General features: G+C 43.1%; 1 protein-coding gene across 1 annotated transcript in view; it reads right to left on the reverse strand.

The window, feature by feature from the left end:
- The window catches only part of LOC111219134 (copine-5-like), an 80,537-nt gene that overhangs the window by 33,972 nt on the left and 29,427 nt on the right, over positions 1–17,138 (reverse strand). Inside the window, exons 8-12 of the mRNA XM_022741729.1 lie at positions 10,257–10,320; positions 4,743–4,846; positions 4,348–4,452; positions 1,539–1,580; positions 1,091–1,166 (exon numbers count right to left, since the gene is read on the reverse strand). Coding sequence (XP_022597450.1) covers positions 1,091–1,166; positions 1,539–1,580; positions 4,348–4,452; positions 4,743–4,846; positions 10,257–10,320 — 391 coding nt within the window. The remainder of the gene's footprint in view (positions 1–1,090; positions 1,167–1,538; positions 1,581–4,347; positions 4,453–4,742; positions 4,847–10,256; positions 10,321–17,138) is intronic.

Raw genomic sequence — 17,138 nt, forward strand, 5'->3', positions numbered from 1 at the left:
CCCCCCCCCGTACCCACCTACCCACCATCTTTTCCGCCACTCTCTCTCTTCATCGGCCCTGTTCTTTCCTTAATCCACCACCATGACTAATTCAGAGGCTAATGTAACATGGCAAGTGTTTTAATGAGCAGGGACCGATAGGAGCCTCCCAGCGCCTAACAGTAATACCCTATCTCACCCTCAAAGGACCATCCAAAAAAAAAGTCCACGTACCCACCTACCCACCATCTTTTCCGCCACTCTCTCTCTTCATCGGCCCTGTTCTTTCCTTAATCCACCACCATGACTAATTCAGAGGCTAATGTAACATGGCAAGTGTTTTAATGAGCAGGGACCGATAGGAGCCTCCCAGCGCCTAACAGTAATACCCTATCTCACCCTCAAAGGACCATCCAAAAAAAAAGTCCAATCAGCAGCATAGCTCTGTTGCATTCCCATTTGTATTCTCAACACAGAAGCACCTTTTCTCATCTGGTCTGCTGCACCACTTAACCTTACCGATGCTTAATGCCGGGCAGGGCGAGGGGAGACAGGGGAGGTTTGCTGTTAATCTCAAATAGCCACAACGCGACTCAAACGACCACGGCGTGGAGAGTATCCTGTCATTAAACTCTGGCTAACAAGACCTTGCAGAGCCAAAGGGCACACTGATTGGCTCTTAAATCGAAATTGTTTTCTCAAACCTGCACCCAGAAATTGAGCATAGGTTTGTTTCTGTGCCCTTGCAGGAATAACTTTTGTGCGAAAGGTGTTTCCACAGTTCATTCATGAGTAGTTTGCACACAGACCTGAGCAGGTACAGAGCGGCCGGTGTGCTTCACTTCCCTTGAAACTCATTAACTGGCACAAAAATCTTGTATTGAACAAATAGATGTATCACACCTTCAGAGTTGGATAAAAAGGAGGTTTTTGCACTGTGACCTGAATTTTGCTTTAAAGTATAAAAGAGATCCAAGAGAAACAGCAGGAACAAGTAACAACTGTCAAAATGAAATGTGAAACCACAGCCGCTGTTTTACATGAGGGTCCTCAGCTCTGCGGAAACACTGACAGGGTGATAACAGTATAGACTCTCTTTCTCTCCACTCGCCTCGTAGACGTTTAACTGGCTCTGACCCCGACACAGCTCTTTGTAGCTGGTTGTGAATTCACCGATGAAGTCGTGGCTGGAGGGAAAAGAGAAAAACCACATCACACACATGTTCAGCAGGTACAACGCTGAGAGGCCAGGGATAAAAGCAGCCGTAGGAATTACACCACAACCACTGATGCACAGATTGTACTGTAATAATCCATTTTCAATGAAAAATGAATAGCAGTTAAGTTTGAGGTATTGTGAATGTGCTGGCGGGGTTTCTATCGAGTGTTAGAAGAAATACAAAGTAATTCACAGAGGAGTTAAAGGAGCAACTGACACTGGGTAAGATGTCATCAATCAATTTATGATAATGAATAACGCGTCTGTGTGTGTGTGTGTGTGTGTGTGTGTGTGTGTGTGTGTGTGTGTGTGTGTGTGTGTGTGTGCGTGCTTCCACTACCTCCCGTCTCTGTCCCAGTCATACACTTCCACTTTGATCGTCCTGCGAAACACATCAAAAGAGAGAGAAAAAAATATTCAGGAGCCACCAGCTAAATGTCCTTGAGGGAAATTTCACAGAGAGCATTCCTGACATGACGCAGCACAAAACAAGCTAATAAAGCTCATTAATTGTGAGTGAAGGTTGAATTAATCAATCCAAGAGAGCCTGCCGTGTTTTGCATGCAAAAGATGCAAACATCTGCCTGAAGATCTAGTAGGAGAATGACTGGGAATGGTCAGCTGTGAAAATACATTAGCTCATGACAAATCTTTAATGAAACATTTAACTGAGTCTGAGACCGGTACACATTTACAAAGCTTACCTGGTTTCTGTCAGTCTTGCATCCCAAAAAAAAAAAAAAAAAAAAAAAAAGCAAAGGAAGTCAGATTGGTAACCTGGCATTAAGGATTTGAATGACTTGTTAACCAGTGAGATTATGTGTCTCACAGTAGAGAGAGAGCAGGTAGACAGAGTTGCCAAAAGTCTAGGTAAAGCATTTTCTCTGCACATGCCAAAGATAGAAAACTAACCTCTTGGGAGGGAGCATATTTTTGCAAGTTCCTGAAATATGCTGCAAGGCGAGAAAGCAAATAAGTAAGCCTGGGAGAATTCACTGAGAATGAGGAAAGTGCTTCCCCCTCTTCTACTCGATCTGATGGAAAGATCAGTGGCTTGCCTACCCCCCACCCCCCCTCCCCCACCGTCAGGTGCTGTCAATCCAGGAGGATGCGGGGCGATGGAGGGCTGCCCTGTTATCCTGACCTGAACTCATTCTGTCTGCATTTAACATATTTCCCCACCTAACAGACATCAGGATCCACGTAGAGCGATGAGAGAGGGATGAGGTAAGATTTGTGCTGTGAATCTGTGCTAAAAGCAGCTGGGTTTTCCCTCTAAATACTGAACCAACATGTAATACATCCAGATATTCAAGGTTCAGAGTCAGAGTGAGACAACGATCAAATCCTCCTTCTACGCTTGACTGACAGACACACAAAAAAACTGATGTGTTTTGACACTTAGGGGCAGCATGACAGATGATTCCCAAGTGATGTGTCAGTCACCATCAATTCTCTCTAATGTCATTTTCTTCCAACTAATGATCAGGGTCACACGCAGCAGCACTACAGAGAATTACTCCCCGGATCAGTTTCATTTCTCTTCCTGCACCCACTGCATGTTGGAGTGGAAATTGCAGAGATTTCACTTTCCGATCGCTATTGGCGCCTGATCATTACAAGAGATTTGACTGATTCACCTGAGGCCGGGAGACGTGACTGAGGAGAGGGACTTAACGCGATTATTCCTGCCCTGGAATAACATGTAACACATGGAGGAAATGTGAAGTGCAAAACATGAGGCCTTTCTGCACAGGAGCATCGGCCATCCTGGGACCTCTGCCCTACTCTGTTCCTCCGGCTCCCGTCAGTCATCTCAGATCTGGATCTTCATCCTCCGGGAGATTCAGCCTCCCCTCTTGTCTCTTCTAACTGTGTGTGAATCGCGTCCTTGAACTCTTCACAGATTAATATTCTTCATATTTGTTGGCACTCTATCCAAACACAGGGGCTACGAATAGAGGGCATTGTATTGCAGTGTACAGATTGCACAGCCCTTTGAGGCATGTTTATGATTTTGGACTATAAAAATCAAACTGACTTCACAGGAAAACATTTAAAAGAAGACAAGGAAAATAAACAGGAGCTGAATCTGGGAAATCTGCATTGAGGGCTGAATCAAAACCAGGGCAGTTCTAATTATCACAGCATCATTGTATTTTAAATAAAAATTTTGATTTCATAAGCCACTAAAATTTGATTGGCTGAGAAATAGTGAATCAAAAGAATCCAAATCGCAGCGGCTCTGCTCAGTAGATGTTGGAAATAAAAAATGTCCAAAAAAAAAAAAAAACGGAAATCAGCAAACTGAAGATATTTTAAATGAGAAGTCGGGGAGACCCTTAATAGCTGTAGATTTCTCTTTCCATCAAAATCCTCAAAGGGGATCAGACGTCTTTCATACTCCGGCTCCATCTGTCTGACCCAATTAGCTTCTCCGGGCAGGTGAGCAGAGTCGGGATGGAAGTGAGGAACCTCCGTTGACAACCAGCGTGGAGGAGAGGGCAAAGTTTGACACGTTCTTTGATGACTTCTACAGACTGTCATAGCTGTCTGCGTCCACACACTTTCATGCTTACACGCACACACACACACACACACACACACACACACACACACACGCAGTATGTTGTTCCAGCCACCTGTCAACTCCTATAAGAACGACAAATACAGCCACTCTTCCTCTCCCTCTCACTTTTTTCTCTTAACTCAAATTTTTTTTTTTATTTTCCTGCCAAAACTCTTCCTCTTCCCCGGGTGTCCCGCGAGGCTCTTTGAGATTCCGATAAGATAGGAGATGCCACCGGTGCAGCCAATCAGAAATTTGAAATACTTTGAAAGCCTCTCGCCAGTTGTGGGTAAATCAATGAAGAGCAAGGCAAGGTAGCATGTAGTCAGAGACAGACCTGTAATAATTCTCCATTTCAGCAGCAGATAAAATGACGGCAGAAAATCAATGGCGTCTAAATCTGACGCACCCAACCCATTTTGAAATGAGTATGCTGTATATTGAAACTCTGCAAGGTTTTGATTTCCCCGGGAAAATCACACTCCATGTGAGTGTGTGTGTGTGTGTGTGTGTGTGCGCGCGCAATGTGCAAGTGTGTATGTGCACAGAAGACTTTATTGTACATCATCACTCATCCTACCTGTCATAGTCTCCATTGCAGAGCGCTCTGACGGGGATGGAGAAGGGCTGCCACACGGGGTTAAGTGTGTTCTTCACCACCTCAGTCTTGTGGCAAATGGTGAACCTGGGGACGCAGGTCATCTGGGATTTATAATCCGAAAACACACATCTCTAAGAAAAACTGAGTGATAAAATCTTCCCATTATAGTTTGCTTTGGGAGCACGTCTGCATAAAGGTATCTGTATGCAGCTGAGTTCGAGGGATTTCAATCTAATTCTCTCGACCTTGGTTTCCATCTTCTCTGATCTCTCCCCCCCTCGCCCCCCCCCGCCCCCCGCCCTCCTAGCTGACTTTGATAAGCCAAAATGAAACACCCCCCACCCCAGGGAAGCCAAAGCAAGGAAGAAACTCACGTGCCATCCTCGTTGCTTCTGTAGAAGACCATGAAGGGGTCTGACTTTCCAAAGAAGTCCTTTTTATCCAGTTTGTTGGCACAGAATTGCATTGTGGCGTAATCCTACAGACATAGGGGGGAAAAAAAAGAAAGTCAGAGAAATGAAAAGACAAAAAAAAAAGAAAAGCAAATGACATTGTAAATCCATGCTCCTGCCTCTGTTTGTCTCCTGTTGTTTGTTTATACATGCCGTGTGCCAAGATATAAAAGCACTGAAGCACCAAATAAAAGCAAAGTGCTGACTGAATCCTAATAAGAGCAGAGCGAAACCAACCAGTGGCCCCTAGTTTCCAAAACCCGCAAATGCATTCATTACCATTTCTTTATTATTTATTATGCAACTCCTGTATAACAACAGTGGATGGGATAAGGGATATCAAATAGAAAATACCTTGTTGTGATGAATATAATCATAGTAATAGTATGAGAGACCATGCAGAGGCACAGAAATGGATTCTAAAAACCTTGCACATGGAGGAGGGGGGCTGTGTACAAAAAGGATGTAGAGGGTGTGAGTGCAGCTAATGCTACATTAGAAAGGCTGGTATTAACATAATTATACTCATTTAGGCAGCATTTCAGTGTGTGCTGCCATTACAAGGACAATGAACATGCCCCATAATGCCCTTGGTTCCAGATAGTCTCCCTGTGGTCAAGGTATTAGTGTGCGTTGTATATAATAATGACGCCGTATACTGATCACACACCGGACAGGTAAGCGACCACAGCAGAAGAAACTCCGCAGTGTTCTCTGTCGCTGACAGCCTTTATCTCAATGCTGGATTAAAAAAACTCTTCAGCTCTGAAACACACTGCATATGAAAGTCAAGTGTCTAATCAGCATATCTGAAATCGTGAGATTCGATACCAGAAGACAATCAGAGCCTTGAAACTAGCTTAAAAAAAAAAAAAAAAAAAAAAAAAAGATCCGTATTTCACCAGCTGGTCTCTCGAGCTTTTAGGTTTTCAAGTGCAGCCATTAGATCTGAATCAGCGTGCTGCTGGCCAGGGCCTTTATCGATCGCTCTGACCCACATCAGTGTGGTGCGCTCTGCCTCTGACCTGCCTCTCACTAACCCCCATCACGTCACTTTGCGCCTTGGACACAGACCGGCCTCTTTTTCTGAGGCAACTGCTGAGAGAAAGATGGACGCCACCACACAGATATGCAGTAAAATAAATCGTAATCTCCCGAAAACTGAGTTAATTTTATTATTGCTGTCGTTTCCAATCGTAGTTTATGTTTCCAACCAGCATTGTGGAAATGTTGAAACAGTCAACCAGTCAGTGGTGACTAAATGGGTTGCTGCATATCTAATTTAATTTCCTACTGTCCTACTTGTTTTGTCATTTTTTTGTAACCGTCATCATTATTTGTTTCTGCGCAATGTAGGTAAAGAGAGCGTGTTAATGGACGATTGTCTTTTCCCAATTTGTGTAGATGGATACGGATCAGCCAAGTTACAGAGCGATGCACTGTGCAGTTTGTACGTGATGCATGTCGAGCTCTTCCCTGATGTCTGCTCACAAGAGCATTTCATTTGCCAAGTTCCCACTGTGGCTCGTTTTGCGGATTTAGAAACAAGTGCAAGTTAAAACGGAGTATATAGCTGGACAGCTTGTGGTCCATGTGAGAAATTGGGGACGTAGTTGAAAACTGCTTTGGCACCACTGTAAACAGCTACTTTCAATGGACGGTAGCTAAAGCCCGCTTGATGATGTAATATGCTAATTAACTTGGGGGGGGGGGTGCTGACGTCTCTCTTCTATGGAAAGTAGTTTGTCCAAAATGTCGCTACATTTGTCACTTGGTGCTTTTTTGAAAAAAGTCACCGAAGGGATCTGCCAGTGGAAAGTGTTGTGGATGTGCTGTAAATTCCCCCTGAGGACATAATAGAAAATGTTTGCACCAAATCATTTTGAAAGCGCCACTGCCAATGGGAAAAGTCCAACACTCGGTCGACCAATGGTGTCACTCACTCACTTGATGTCTCCCGACTCAAGGGCCGCATTGTCGGAGGCTGCGATCTACGAAGGCGTGGCCCTTCGTTGCTGTCGTAGACGGAGAAGGCCAAACCAAAATGAGACGGTCTGGTCTACATAGGATTTACAATGTGCGTCACCAACCGTGCCCGCCGTCACCATCGCATCACAAAGCGTGGCTCCTGTCGCCTAGCAACTTGGCAACAAGTAACTTTTTTTCACAAAAATTTGAGGTTTTAAGGCCCTTGGTTTTGACAGTTGTACCGTTAGCTGTTGGAACTGAGCTGAAACCCAATACTTACATTTAACAATGTAATCCTCGGGCTCTCTGCCAGTGTTATTTGCTTTCGAAACCGGCGCGCAGTGAATGTTGCGATAGGTTGGGCCAAGAAGGATCCGCCTATTGGATCCTCCATTTCCCAGGAAAAGGAGGACACGTTTGAAGGAGCCTCGTCGCCTAGTCACGCCGCTGTGACACAATCGGTCTTCACATGCGCCCTCCAAAGGATGCAGCCCCTGAATTGGGACACAGCTACTCACTCACTCACTCACTCACTCACTCACTCACTCACTCACTCACTCACTCACTCACTCACTCATAAATTTGGGCATGTTTGCTTAGGTCAGTTATTAAAGCCCTTAAAAATAGAACCATCTGATAACCATCCTGCTTAGCCCTGACACAGCCTCTACAATTACACTATCATGGCAACACAGTGCCTTAAGCCTTCATTAGGCACAGATAACACATACCCACTTTGGAGCCTAGCAGTGTTCTCTCATTAAGTGGGGAAAAAGGCAGAACATTCATTTCAGCCACTGAGGTTTAGGAGCAGCAGGGGAATACTGAGCACAGTCTGCATCCTTCTTCCCATTTCTCTGCTCCGCCAAGATATCACTGCATGGGGTAAGTGGCAGAGCTATGCACACTGTCACTTTCAGAAAGTGGGACTGGTCTTTCCAAGGAAAAGGAGGAAATGCAGACAATACTTGTATTCAAGTTAAATAAGCTTTTGGCTTCCACAGGATGGTGTACTGTAATGAATCACCGAATGAATCATGAGCCAGAGGATTATACGAAGGAGAAATTAACACAGTTCCCCTGTACGCTTTACGCATCACTCCATTCTTTTGAGCGTTCGTCTATTATGACCATAAGGCTCGGGTGACGGATTTCTGTCATTGTGAGGAACAGTTTTATATACACAAAAGAAAAATGGTGACATTAACAGTGACAGTAATAGGCTCAATCCCATTTTACAACTGCAGTGATAAAGTGAAGAATACTCGGTCAAGGGAAACACAACAAAGCATGTTGAGTGTATAGTGTACACAGGCTCAAGAGGCACCTAACTGAAGGTGTAAGGATAGAGGGGGTCATATTGACAGATTGTAAAGCTCAGCTAGAAGCAAATCTATAATTTGTGATTTTATATAAATAATATGGACTTCACCTGACCATGTGTATGTTCATATACACTGAACCACACTTATGTTTTGCCTACTACATGAACAGGAAGAGACGATCTTTCAATAGTACACAAACACAAGCCGCAACACCCATCCAAATGTTGACGTTCTGACCCATGAGTGCTCAGGACCGGGTCAAACCACACCCATCTTCAAACCTCGATCTCAACTACACACCTGTAAAGTTTTTTTGACTGTTTCTCTCACGGTTGTGATGCTATCGCCGGGAACAAAATCTGTCCACAGACATACAGGCATATAAACACCTGCCAGAGTGCTGAAAACCACCCCTGTGCTGGTTCCCGCTACATTAGATCTCTCCAGGACCACAGTTTGCTGGCACACACACGCACACACACACACACACACTCAAAAGGTGAGAACACAACCAGCCCCGCTGTTGCAGCTGGTAATAAAGCTCACTGTGGTTCACTGCTGTCATATGTAAAGTGCTGTGTGGTTTACTTAGATTTAAATCAGCCAGAGCTGCGGGTGGACTGTGAGGAGGATCTGGAAGGAACCCAGCCGCTGCTCAGCATGTCTTATGTGCCAGAGGTAACGACAGCCAAGAGGAAGCCTTTGATCCATGCAGAGGCTGTTGCTCTGTCTAATGACACCTGGCCTGCCTCTCGGTTAACAGTCCCTGCAGAACTTCCCCAGTCGATTCCCATTCTGCCGGTTTCAGTTTCCCCAAACAAGAGTTGCAGTGTTTACCTCTGGCGAAGCAACAACTCTCCTGTCTCCATTTATTGGTCACAGGTGGATTATAGAATAAACACCATCCAGATGGATGGTACCAATTCCAAACTGTTATAAATCATAGGTAAGGGAATCGTGCTGACAGCAGCACCTCCGTCTAAAACCTGTCATTTTTTCTTTTTATCGTCCTGGTCTTTACTCAAACCAGAGGTATTTCCATTCAGGGTTGGATTGTGTGTAAACAGGGCAGGTGTGGAGTGACATGTCAAGTCTGGGTCTTTCTCATTGAGTCTGGGAGAAAGGAAATGGTCATTTGTACCAGTAATGATCATTTGCATTTATATTACAAAATGGCTTCTTGAAGTGGTGCTTTGCAGTGATGATGCTAACTCCTATCATCACAGATCCAGTGCACCTGATGACTCACAGCAGCCCCTCAATGACTGTGAGCACCGACACTTCAATCCAGCAGGACCGAATCACCAATGGTTATGATGGCAGTTTTATCATCAGCATGGTCTATCTGTCTCACTCTGATGGGAGACTGTTTATTTGTCAGGAAAAAAAAATCCTCAAAGCCACGACAACCAGGTGTTTTTACTCAACATGTATGTCGGGAAGTTATAAAGCTTTGGAACATTAGATGCTTGTATGTATTAAGACATCATAAAACATTTATACAGCAGTTGCAGCTCAATGGCTTTATAGCCTCTGAGGGAGGCCAGTTGTTCTGGCCAATAAGTCTTGCTACTCTCTCATGCTCCACTGGCAGCAGCATAATGTGATTATTTACTATCTTCATTTAGCAGGATAGAGAGAAAGCCAATGGGCATTAGTGGACACAGGTTATTAGAGCAGACTCATGGATTAACACACCACACATAGGAGGAAATGCTTGTTTTTAGTGATTGGAATGAACGCAGGCTCATTAAATAGCCATTCAAACCCATAACATATTCACTATGTATACCGTTTCCAAATGACAAACACAATTGCATAGAGACATGGCATATCCTGCTGGTTTAATGGGGACAGTTATGATACAACAAATCTTACTGAAGTCGAGGCTGTTAAACAACCCACTTCACTCCAGCAGGCTTGTGAACACCTCACACAACACGCGCCATTCCCTTAGAGTGTCACATACAATTTCACAGTGACATGCCATAATCAGCCACTATAAATATGTCCAATTAAACTCTAATGTACCGTTGTTATAGGGCCCATTTCGAATTAGATCAGTGAACATTGCAAAACATGTATTATTATTATCATAGTAAGCCAATTAAAAAATATACTGGTCAACACTTTTTGGACTTACTCTGCAGTTTCCCAGCTCCTCAGCAGACAAGATAATGGTCCCACATTTCTTCCCAGGTATGCCACTGTGAAAACAAAATAGATATGATTCACGCTTTCGACAAAAACATGTTCACAGCACAACCTTGAAGATCCACTTGATAGTTTTGAAGGTTTGTGGCCTAAAGGGCACTGAGAGGCACGGTGCTGCAGCACAGCTGGCTGCTGGAGGTGAGTTAGCATCAGCCTCCGTTTGTGCGTCCAGTTATCTTCTCCAAGACGGCTAAAGTACAGCTGAGCAGCAGGCTTTCACTTGTGCTCCACAGCCTTGACTTGTCACATCCAGTATGCCAACAAAGATTTCCAGCAGACAGCAAACCAGACATAAAAATTATAATAATTAAGAGAGATTGACAGTCACGCTTTTCATTTCTGACTATACAGGTGCATTTTCAACATAAAATTAGTTTTAATCGAATAACGCAATACACAATGTAAAGGTGACAGTCTGACAGATGATGATGAGCACATTATTTTGTTTCACCGCTCTTAATGAATCAAAAGAAAGTTATAAATACCGGGTCTTGAGTGTTTTGGTACAATGTGGAATAAAACTGCTGAGACACAGAACTCCTGTGATCCCTGTTTGCCACCACCACCCTGAGACTTTAAAGCTCCGCAGGTCTGCTGTTGTTTACTGCTGATTTCTGCTCCAGCAGAAGATCAAGACATATCGCAGCACAAGGGAGCTTTGCAGCCTCTCTCTGTTTCAGCACATGACCTCCTCAGTAGCTTGCCAATCCGATGCCACTGACAAAAATAGACACAGCACTTCTCCAGAGTTTGTACTAAATGTTATTTGGCTATATTTTTTTTTGAAGAGAATCTTTTTGATATTCAATCTCGCCAACTTTCAGCGTCCACTGAAGCTGTGAGAAGCAGAGAGTCGATTCCTCCCAATACAGAGCGAGACAACATATCTCCCTTCCAATCATACAGCAGCCCTCCAGCTGCTGATGCTCCTGTCATCTTTCCGGATCAAGACAGAAATTACACGGGAGTCCTGTTGTGGCCTTAGCTGGAGACTAATCATTAGAAGGTCAGACTTGCTGCTGATCCTCTTCAAGTTGATCTGACTGGCAGTAATACTGGATTCAATACTGCTAAATGAGAGGAAGCCTTTTACTATGAGCAGCAGAAGCTTGCATTATTTACAAAGATAATTTGAAGTATAAACCTGCATTGGCTGAACATACAGCACTCGATATGTCAGGGAACCTATTAAGAGATAGAGTGTGGTTTCCTTTTTCTTATCTGCTTGTGCAGGAAGTGTTGGGGGTGGGGTGTTTCCATTAACCTTTAGCGACCTCTTTCCAGTTTCCCTGGCCCTGAACACACACAGTTTAATGCTCCATAAAAGCAACTGTAGCCCCTGATCAATCAACTCTGATCAATATCTCAATATATATCCACTGCTCAAATCATCCAAGCTCCGCTGTTGCATATCCACCAGTATGTGCAAGAGAACTATCAGACTTCCGTTCGGCTCAACAAGGCCGTCACACTCTCGGAGGGTAGGCACGCTTCATTCTCAGGCTCTATCTTCAAGCTCCATGGAGACCACTTTCAAGGTGAATTAACTGTCCTTGAATTATTTATGTTTCACTCAGAGTCACCACCACGCCGTTTGATGACACTTCAAAAAGCCAGTAAACCCCTGACCAATGAGGCCAGTAAACTCTGCACAGGCCAAGTTGTCTCACGCTGGTGACGATAACGACCAGTACGCCTTTCAAACTGGGAAATGAGATCCAGTGATTGATAAAATATCAACCTGATGCATTAAGATGCGCCACCCTGCTCTGATCTGCTGCTGAGACGACGGCAGGTACCAAAAGGGCAATGGTCTTTTGAATTAAGCATGCATTACTGAGTGCGGCATTTTCTCTGACAGTGACTAGTTAACTTGAAGAGCAAGCGGGCACTGAATGGATAAACACAGTTCCTGTCATTTATCTGAGGCACACGAGTTCCTTTTTATTGCCCGGACTGAGCAGTTTTCTGCAGCTCTTAACAGCTTCTGTACCGACACGTGACTGCTGGGGATATGAAGTGTCCTGCATCAAGAGGCCTCATTCGCTCAGCACACATTCATTGATGCTTCCTCGCTTTGATGATGAAATTATGTGAAATGTGCTGCTCTCGTCCTCCTTCCTGTACTATCTGCACTGAGCAAGGCCTACAGTCCGACTGCCGCAAGAAACTGGCGGGCTTTAATCAGTCGGCCATGTAAATGTGTGTCATATTTGTCTCCGCTGATTCTGCTGCAGTTCAAACATTTGAATATTCAAATCTCCACAGTCAAACAACATCAGGGTGTTTTGTGAAGTTTAACAGCCAGGCAATCCCCAGCTAACCAATCCATGTCAACAGAATAATGAGTTGTGCTTCAGTGTTTCAGGTTGCCTCATCACATCCATATACATATCTATGTACAGTATGAAGGCAGACTGTGTTTTTTAGTGTTTCTCTTTCCAGTATTTTGTTTCAATTTGATTAATATTTTGGTCACATATGGATCAAACGGCAACCTCCGAGGCTGAAAAATGAAGCCAACACAGAAGCACCAAAAACTGCAGTTCTTGTCCACTTGAGTCTGGCTCCAACAGTGAGTCAGTCTCCATGGACTCCATAGTTAAAATGTCCAACACACAGCAGAAATAAACATGTTTACAGCCTGGTACAAAAAACTTTTATGGTCTCTACGGCTAATTTCTTCCTTCATGACAACTGTACGGGGGGGGGGGGCAGTTAATTAAAGTTCTGCATAATTGAGGGTGTGGTCTCTTTGAGTGACAGGTGGGCGAGCGTATGATTGCCACAAGCCAGCATGCACCAAAGTCTCGGCTCAACACACGCCCCTCCTCTTTGCCCATTTCTGGATTAGCCAGGAGCTAGGGGGTTAGAGTCAGACACTGCCAAGATGGTGATGCTCACTCTGAGCTTCAAACCTCCTCTTCAGAAAACTGTGGGTGATGTCACGGAGGCTATGTCCATCTTTATTCTGTCATGGAGGTGGGTGAGCTGGGACAAGTTACATCATCACAACCAGCAAAGTCAAACGAACACATAAAGTCAACTAATATGCGTCACTTTAGAACATTGTCACTAGGTAGTGTGAGTGCTGCAGTCATGTGATTAAGGATGTTTTTATGCGGAGATATAAACACACATATTGTGACCAAATTATATCTTGAATTGTATCATCATGATCTTTCATATTTTCATATAAAGTGATCATCAAATACATTATTAATTAGAGACTGGTCAAGTTTAATTTGTTAACATTAGGCTAATATCAACTGATGTTGGCATTTTCATAGTTACTGCAGCTGCCTCTTTATAGCATTTTAGAAAACCCCAATTAGGATCAGTTAGGATTCATTTTCAACTCTGACCTGACAGTGCTACATGTTAGTTTGAGTGCAACCTGCCCGACTGCATTTTTATGAAATTCTTTGAGGATATTATATCCCAATGATGAATCCTAAGGTGCATTTCGATAATTGTTTTCCATGCCCTCCTTCCCTTCCCTTCCCTTCCGCACCATTTAATAAGTGAGGGGGCGAGGTCTAAAGGGAGCAGATTATTTAAAATGGCGCGCACTCAGCCTTGTCTGTAGACTCAACAAATACTGCTCAGTGATGAATTAGCTGTTTGCCTAAATGTCTGTGCATTGCAGTTACTTCATCTTACAAACCAATTAATGTCAATGAGGAGACTGCGTTTTCAGCTAATCATTGCAATATGTCAGCATAATTTGAGTCAATTAGTGTCTTCAATAATGATAAAATGAAACAGTCAATAAGTCTCAAAAAAACAAAAAAAACAATGTAAAATACAGTATGATAATATCAACCGATTCTCACAAACACACAATGCACACTGGGTAGCATGAGTCTTCCATTGTTGTTCACTCACTCCCTCGTCCACTCACATATTCACAGTACTGGACAGGCCAAGGGGAAGTGAACAAGAGCTTGTTAGACCACTATTGAAATGCACTGCTCATGTTTTCAGTGACCTCCCAGTCTTTTCTCTACTCTCACTATCAGGCAAAACATTTCCAGTTGAATACAAGAAAAAGAAAAAGGGTGTGAGATTTACAAATGAATGCTCCCCACAGAAGCAGACCCTTTCCATGTTGAAAACTATTTGAGCTGTCACCTTGAGGTAATAATGTCAACATGTAAAATGCATTAAAAGGCATTTCATAATCTCATTGGCTGATTGCCACGCTCCAAATTTTAGCTACATTTTGGCAAAATCACAGCAAGCAACAGCGGACTGATATTCATATTATATGTATCAAACATTAGCTTCCTCTGCCCAGCCAATAAAAAAAATAAATAAAAAATTTGAATTTGAAAGTTTTAATTTGAAATATAAAAGGTCGCAATTCAATATTTTGTAACAGGCTCGAGTTAAGTGGTTCATTTTTAACAAGTGAGTTCAATAACAACCTTAAGTGTATCTGAAGAACAGTCACTTTAGCTTTATGCAATTCTATTACTTACTTTCTATTAGATTAAAGGCAATCTATAGTTGAGAGGAACAGTAGTAAAGAACAGATGCTTTTGCAGAAGCAGTGATGACATCTAAGTTCACAGTTAAGCGTAGACAATGAATGACGTTTGATGAGGCTGTCTTGTTCAGAAAAGACTGATGACTACCTGTTATCATCCATGGCTTCTGTGCTTCCAGTGAATGATTAATGTGATATAATAAAATCATTAAGGCTTCCATCATCTCAGCAATGCAAGTGAGTAGTGACTGCACCAACCTCATGCTGAGTAGCTATGATACTTAACACCATTCACAGTTCTCTTTAATTCATACAGTCACTTACAGGTTTCCCTCGGCACTCTACAGACACCGTGCCATATGGTCCTGACCTATCCAATGCCGCTCTGTGATGTGTATTAATGTTGCCTGTGAAAACCTCAGCAGACCTCATATTAAGTCAGATTATCATCATGTTTGTGTGGAAACCCAGAGGATCAGAAACCTATCAGAGGATCAAACAAAACTTCACAACGAAAATAAACAAGTACAGACAGAAGTGAAACAGGGTCTTGTAGCACTGTGGCTCCCTTTCCCTACAAAGGAGTGGAAGGAAGAAGTGCTGTCATGCTCTGAGCTCACACTGAAACAGAGCTAACCACAGCTGTCTTGACAGATCCCCTGTTTGATCAACTGAATGGAAAGAGATCAAGCAGCATATTTCAGCATCACTACAATTACTTGGCCAAAGTTTCTGATATTCCTGTTCTGCAGAATACCAATGAGAACACTGGGAGAGGGGAGAGCACATTCCAGTCGCTTATTCCTGCACAAAATAAGCATCAAAGATCATTGTGCATGAGATATTATATCCTTGATATTCAGCCTCAATGTATGGCCTCTATAATTTCCCCTCCAGAGACAGTTGCTGTCGTGAAATGGTGATTCACAACGGCCTGCATTCTCTATTACCTACCAGCGCGGAGGTGGGGTGGATGGAGGTTGGCGAGAATAACGTCCAAAGAGGGAGAAGGAAGCAATTGTTGATGCCGTTCACATTAGGTCATTAGAATGAGGAATGGTCTTGATATTTAACAACGCTGCAACGTGTCACGCATATATGAGTGGGGGAGGGTTATCTGCTCGACAATATGAATGAGAGCCCAAGAAGAAGAAAATGATTTTTTTTTTTTCCCACACTGCAGCTGTTGCAGGGTGGGTCTACACACTTCCCTATGAGGCAAAACGACTGCAGTGTTATTAAGAAAACTGTTGTTTCGCAGTTTCACACCTAAGTGGGCATAAACAAATGAAAAGGTATTATTTGGGAAGGTGGAGTGTGAGGCAAAGCAAGAAATAAGATGAGAAATAGGAAAATGTTTACTGCACAAAAGAACGATTTCACTGAGACTGTCCAGTTCAGTGAATCCGGTGAAACTTTCTGGTTGACAATGGGATTGGAGTAAATGAACAAATGTGACTGGTTTGAGTTGAGTCAGAGACCAGCAGAGAGGGAGGGTAGACAGATAATCTGGTTTTGTGCCACAGTAAACATTTGGGGCAGTAGGCAGATCATAGTTGACAGAATTGGACAAGGCTGCCAAAACTCTTATGTGGGTTCAAATGGGATTATACCTTTAATCCCCTTGATCTTCATACACCGATAAGCACCCGTAATCCCTCACCTCACAAGGATTAAAAAAAGAGCATGAAAAGTGTACCACCTAATTCAAAGGGACACTAGAACACCTAGTGTAGTTCTCAGAGAGGAAAAGAGAGCTGTTTCCTACTGGTGCTGCAAGAGCCGGTGTTTGTGTTTAAAACAGGTAGCTACAGGCAACCTGCGCTAAATTCTTTGAAGCTTTGTTAGAATCAGCACAAAGCAAGTAAATAGGGCAAAAAAAAAAAAAAAAGAAATATGGTGCAGAAAAATCTCAGGCGGATATACAAAACAACCAAACGAAAAGAATGTGTTTGTTTTTCTATCGGCGGAAACAAGATGCAAGTTATGAGACCACATTGTCACCAAGATATCATCCTTGTTTTGTTTTTTGGTTGCAGTCATGTTGTGTAACCTACAGCATTGAGTGTTATTCACTAGATACCTCAAGTCTCCCACTGATGCATGACGATTATCACAAGCTCGGTGCGTAAAACTAATCCTGTTTATGCGAGTTTTGCTCTTATGTACTCCATAATTATGAACAATAAATATAAAATACGGATAAATTATGTATGTATTCCACTTTATGTGTGTGCAGTGATGTAATGAGATTGTTGTTGACATTTTGATTACATAAATTACAGCACAGGTTTTAATCACTGTAACAATGTTTGATTT

This window comes from Seriola dumerili, unplaced genomic scaffold, assembly GCF_002260705.1.
Source record: "Seriola dumerili isolate Sdu_G_001 unplaced genomic scaffold, Sdu_1.0 BDQW01000056.1, whole genome shotgun sequence".
In the NCBI taxonomy this organism is placed as follows: domain Eukaryota; kingdom Metazoa; phylum Chordata; class Actinopteri; order Carangiformes; family Carangidae; genus Seriola; species Seriola dumerili.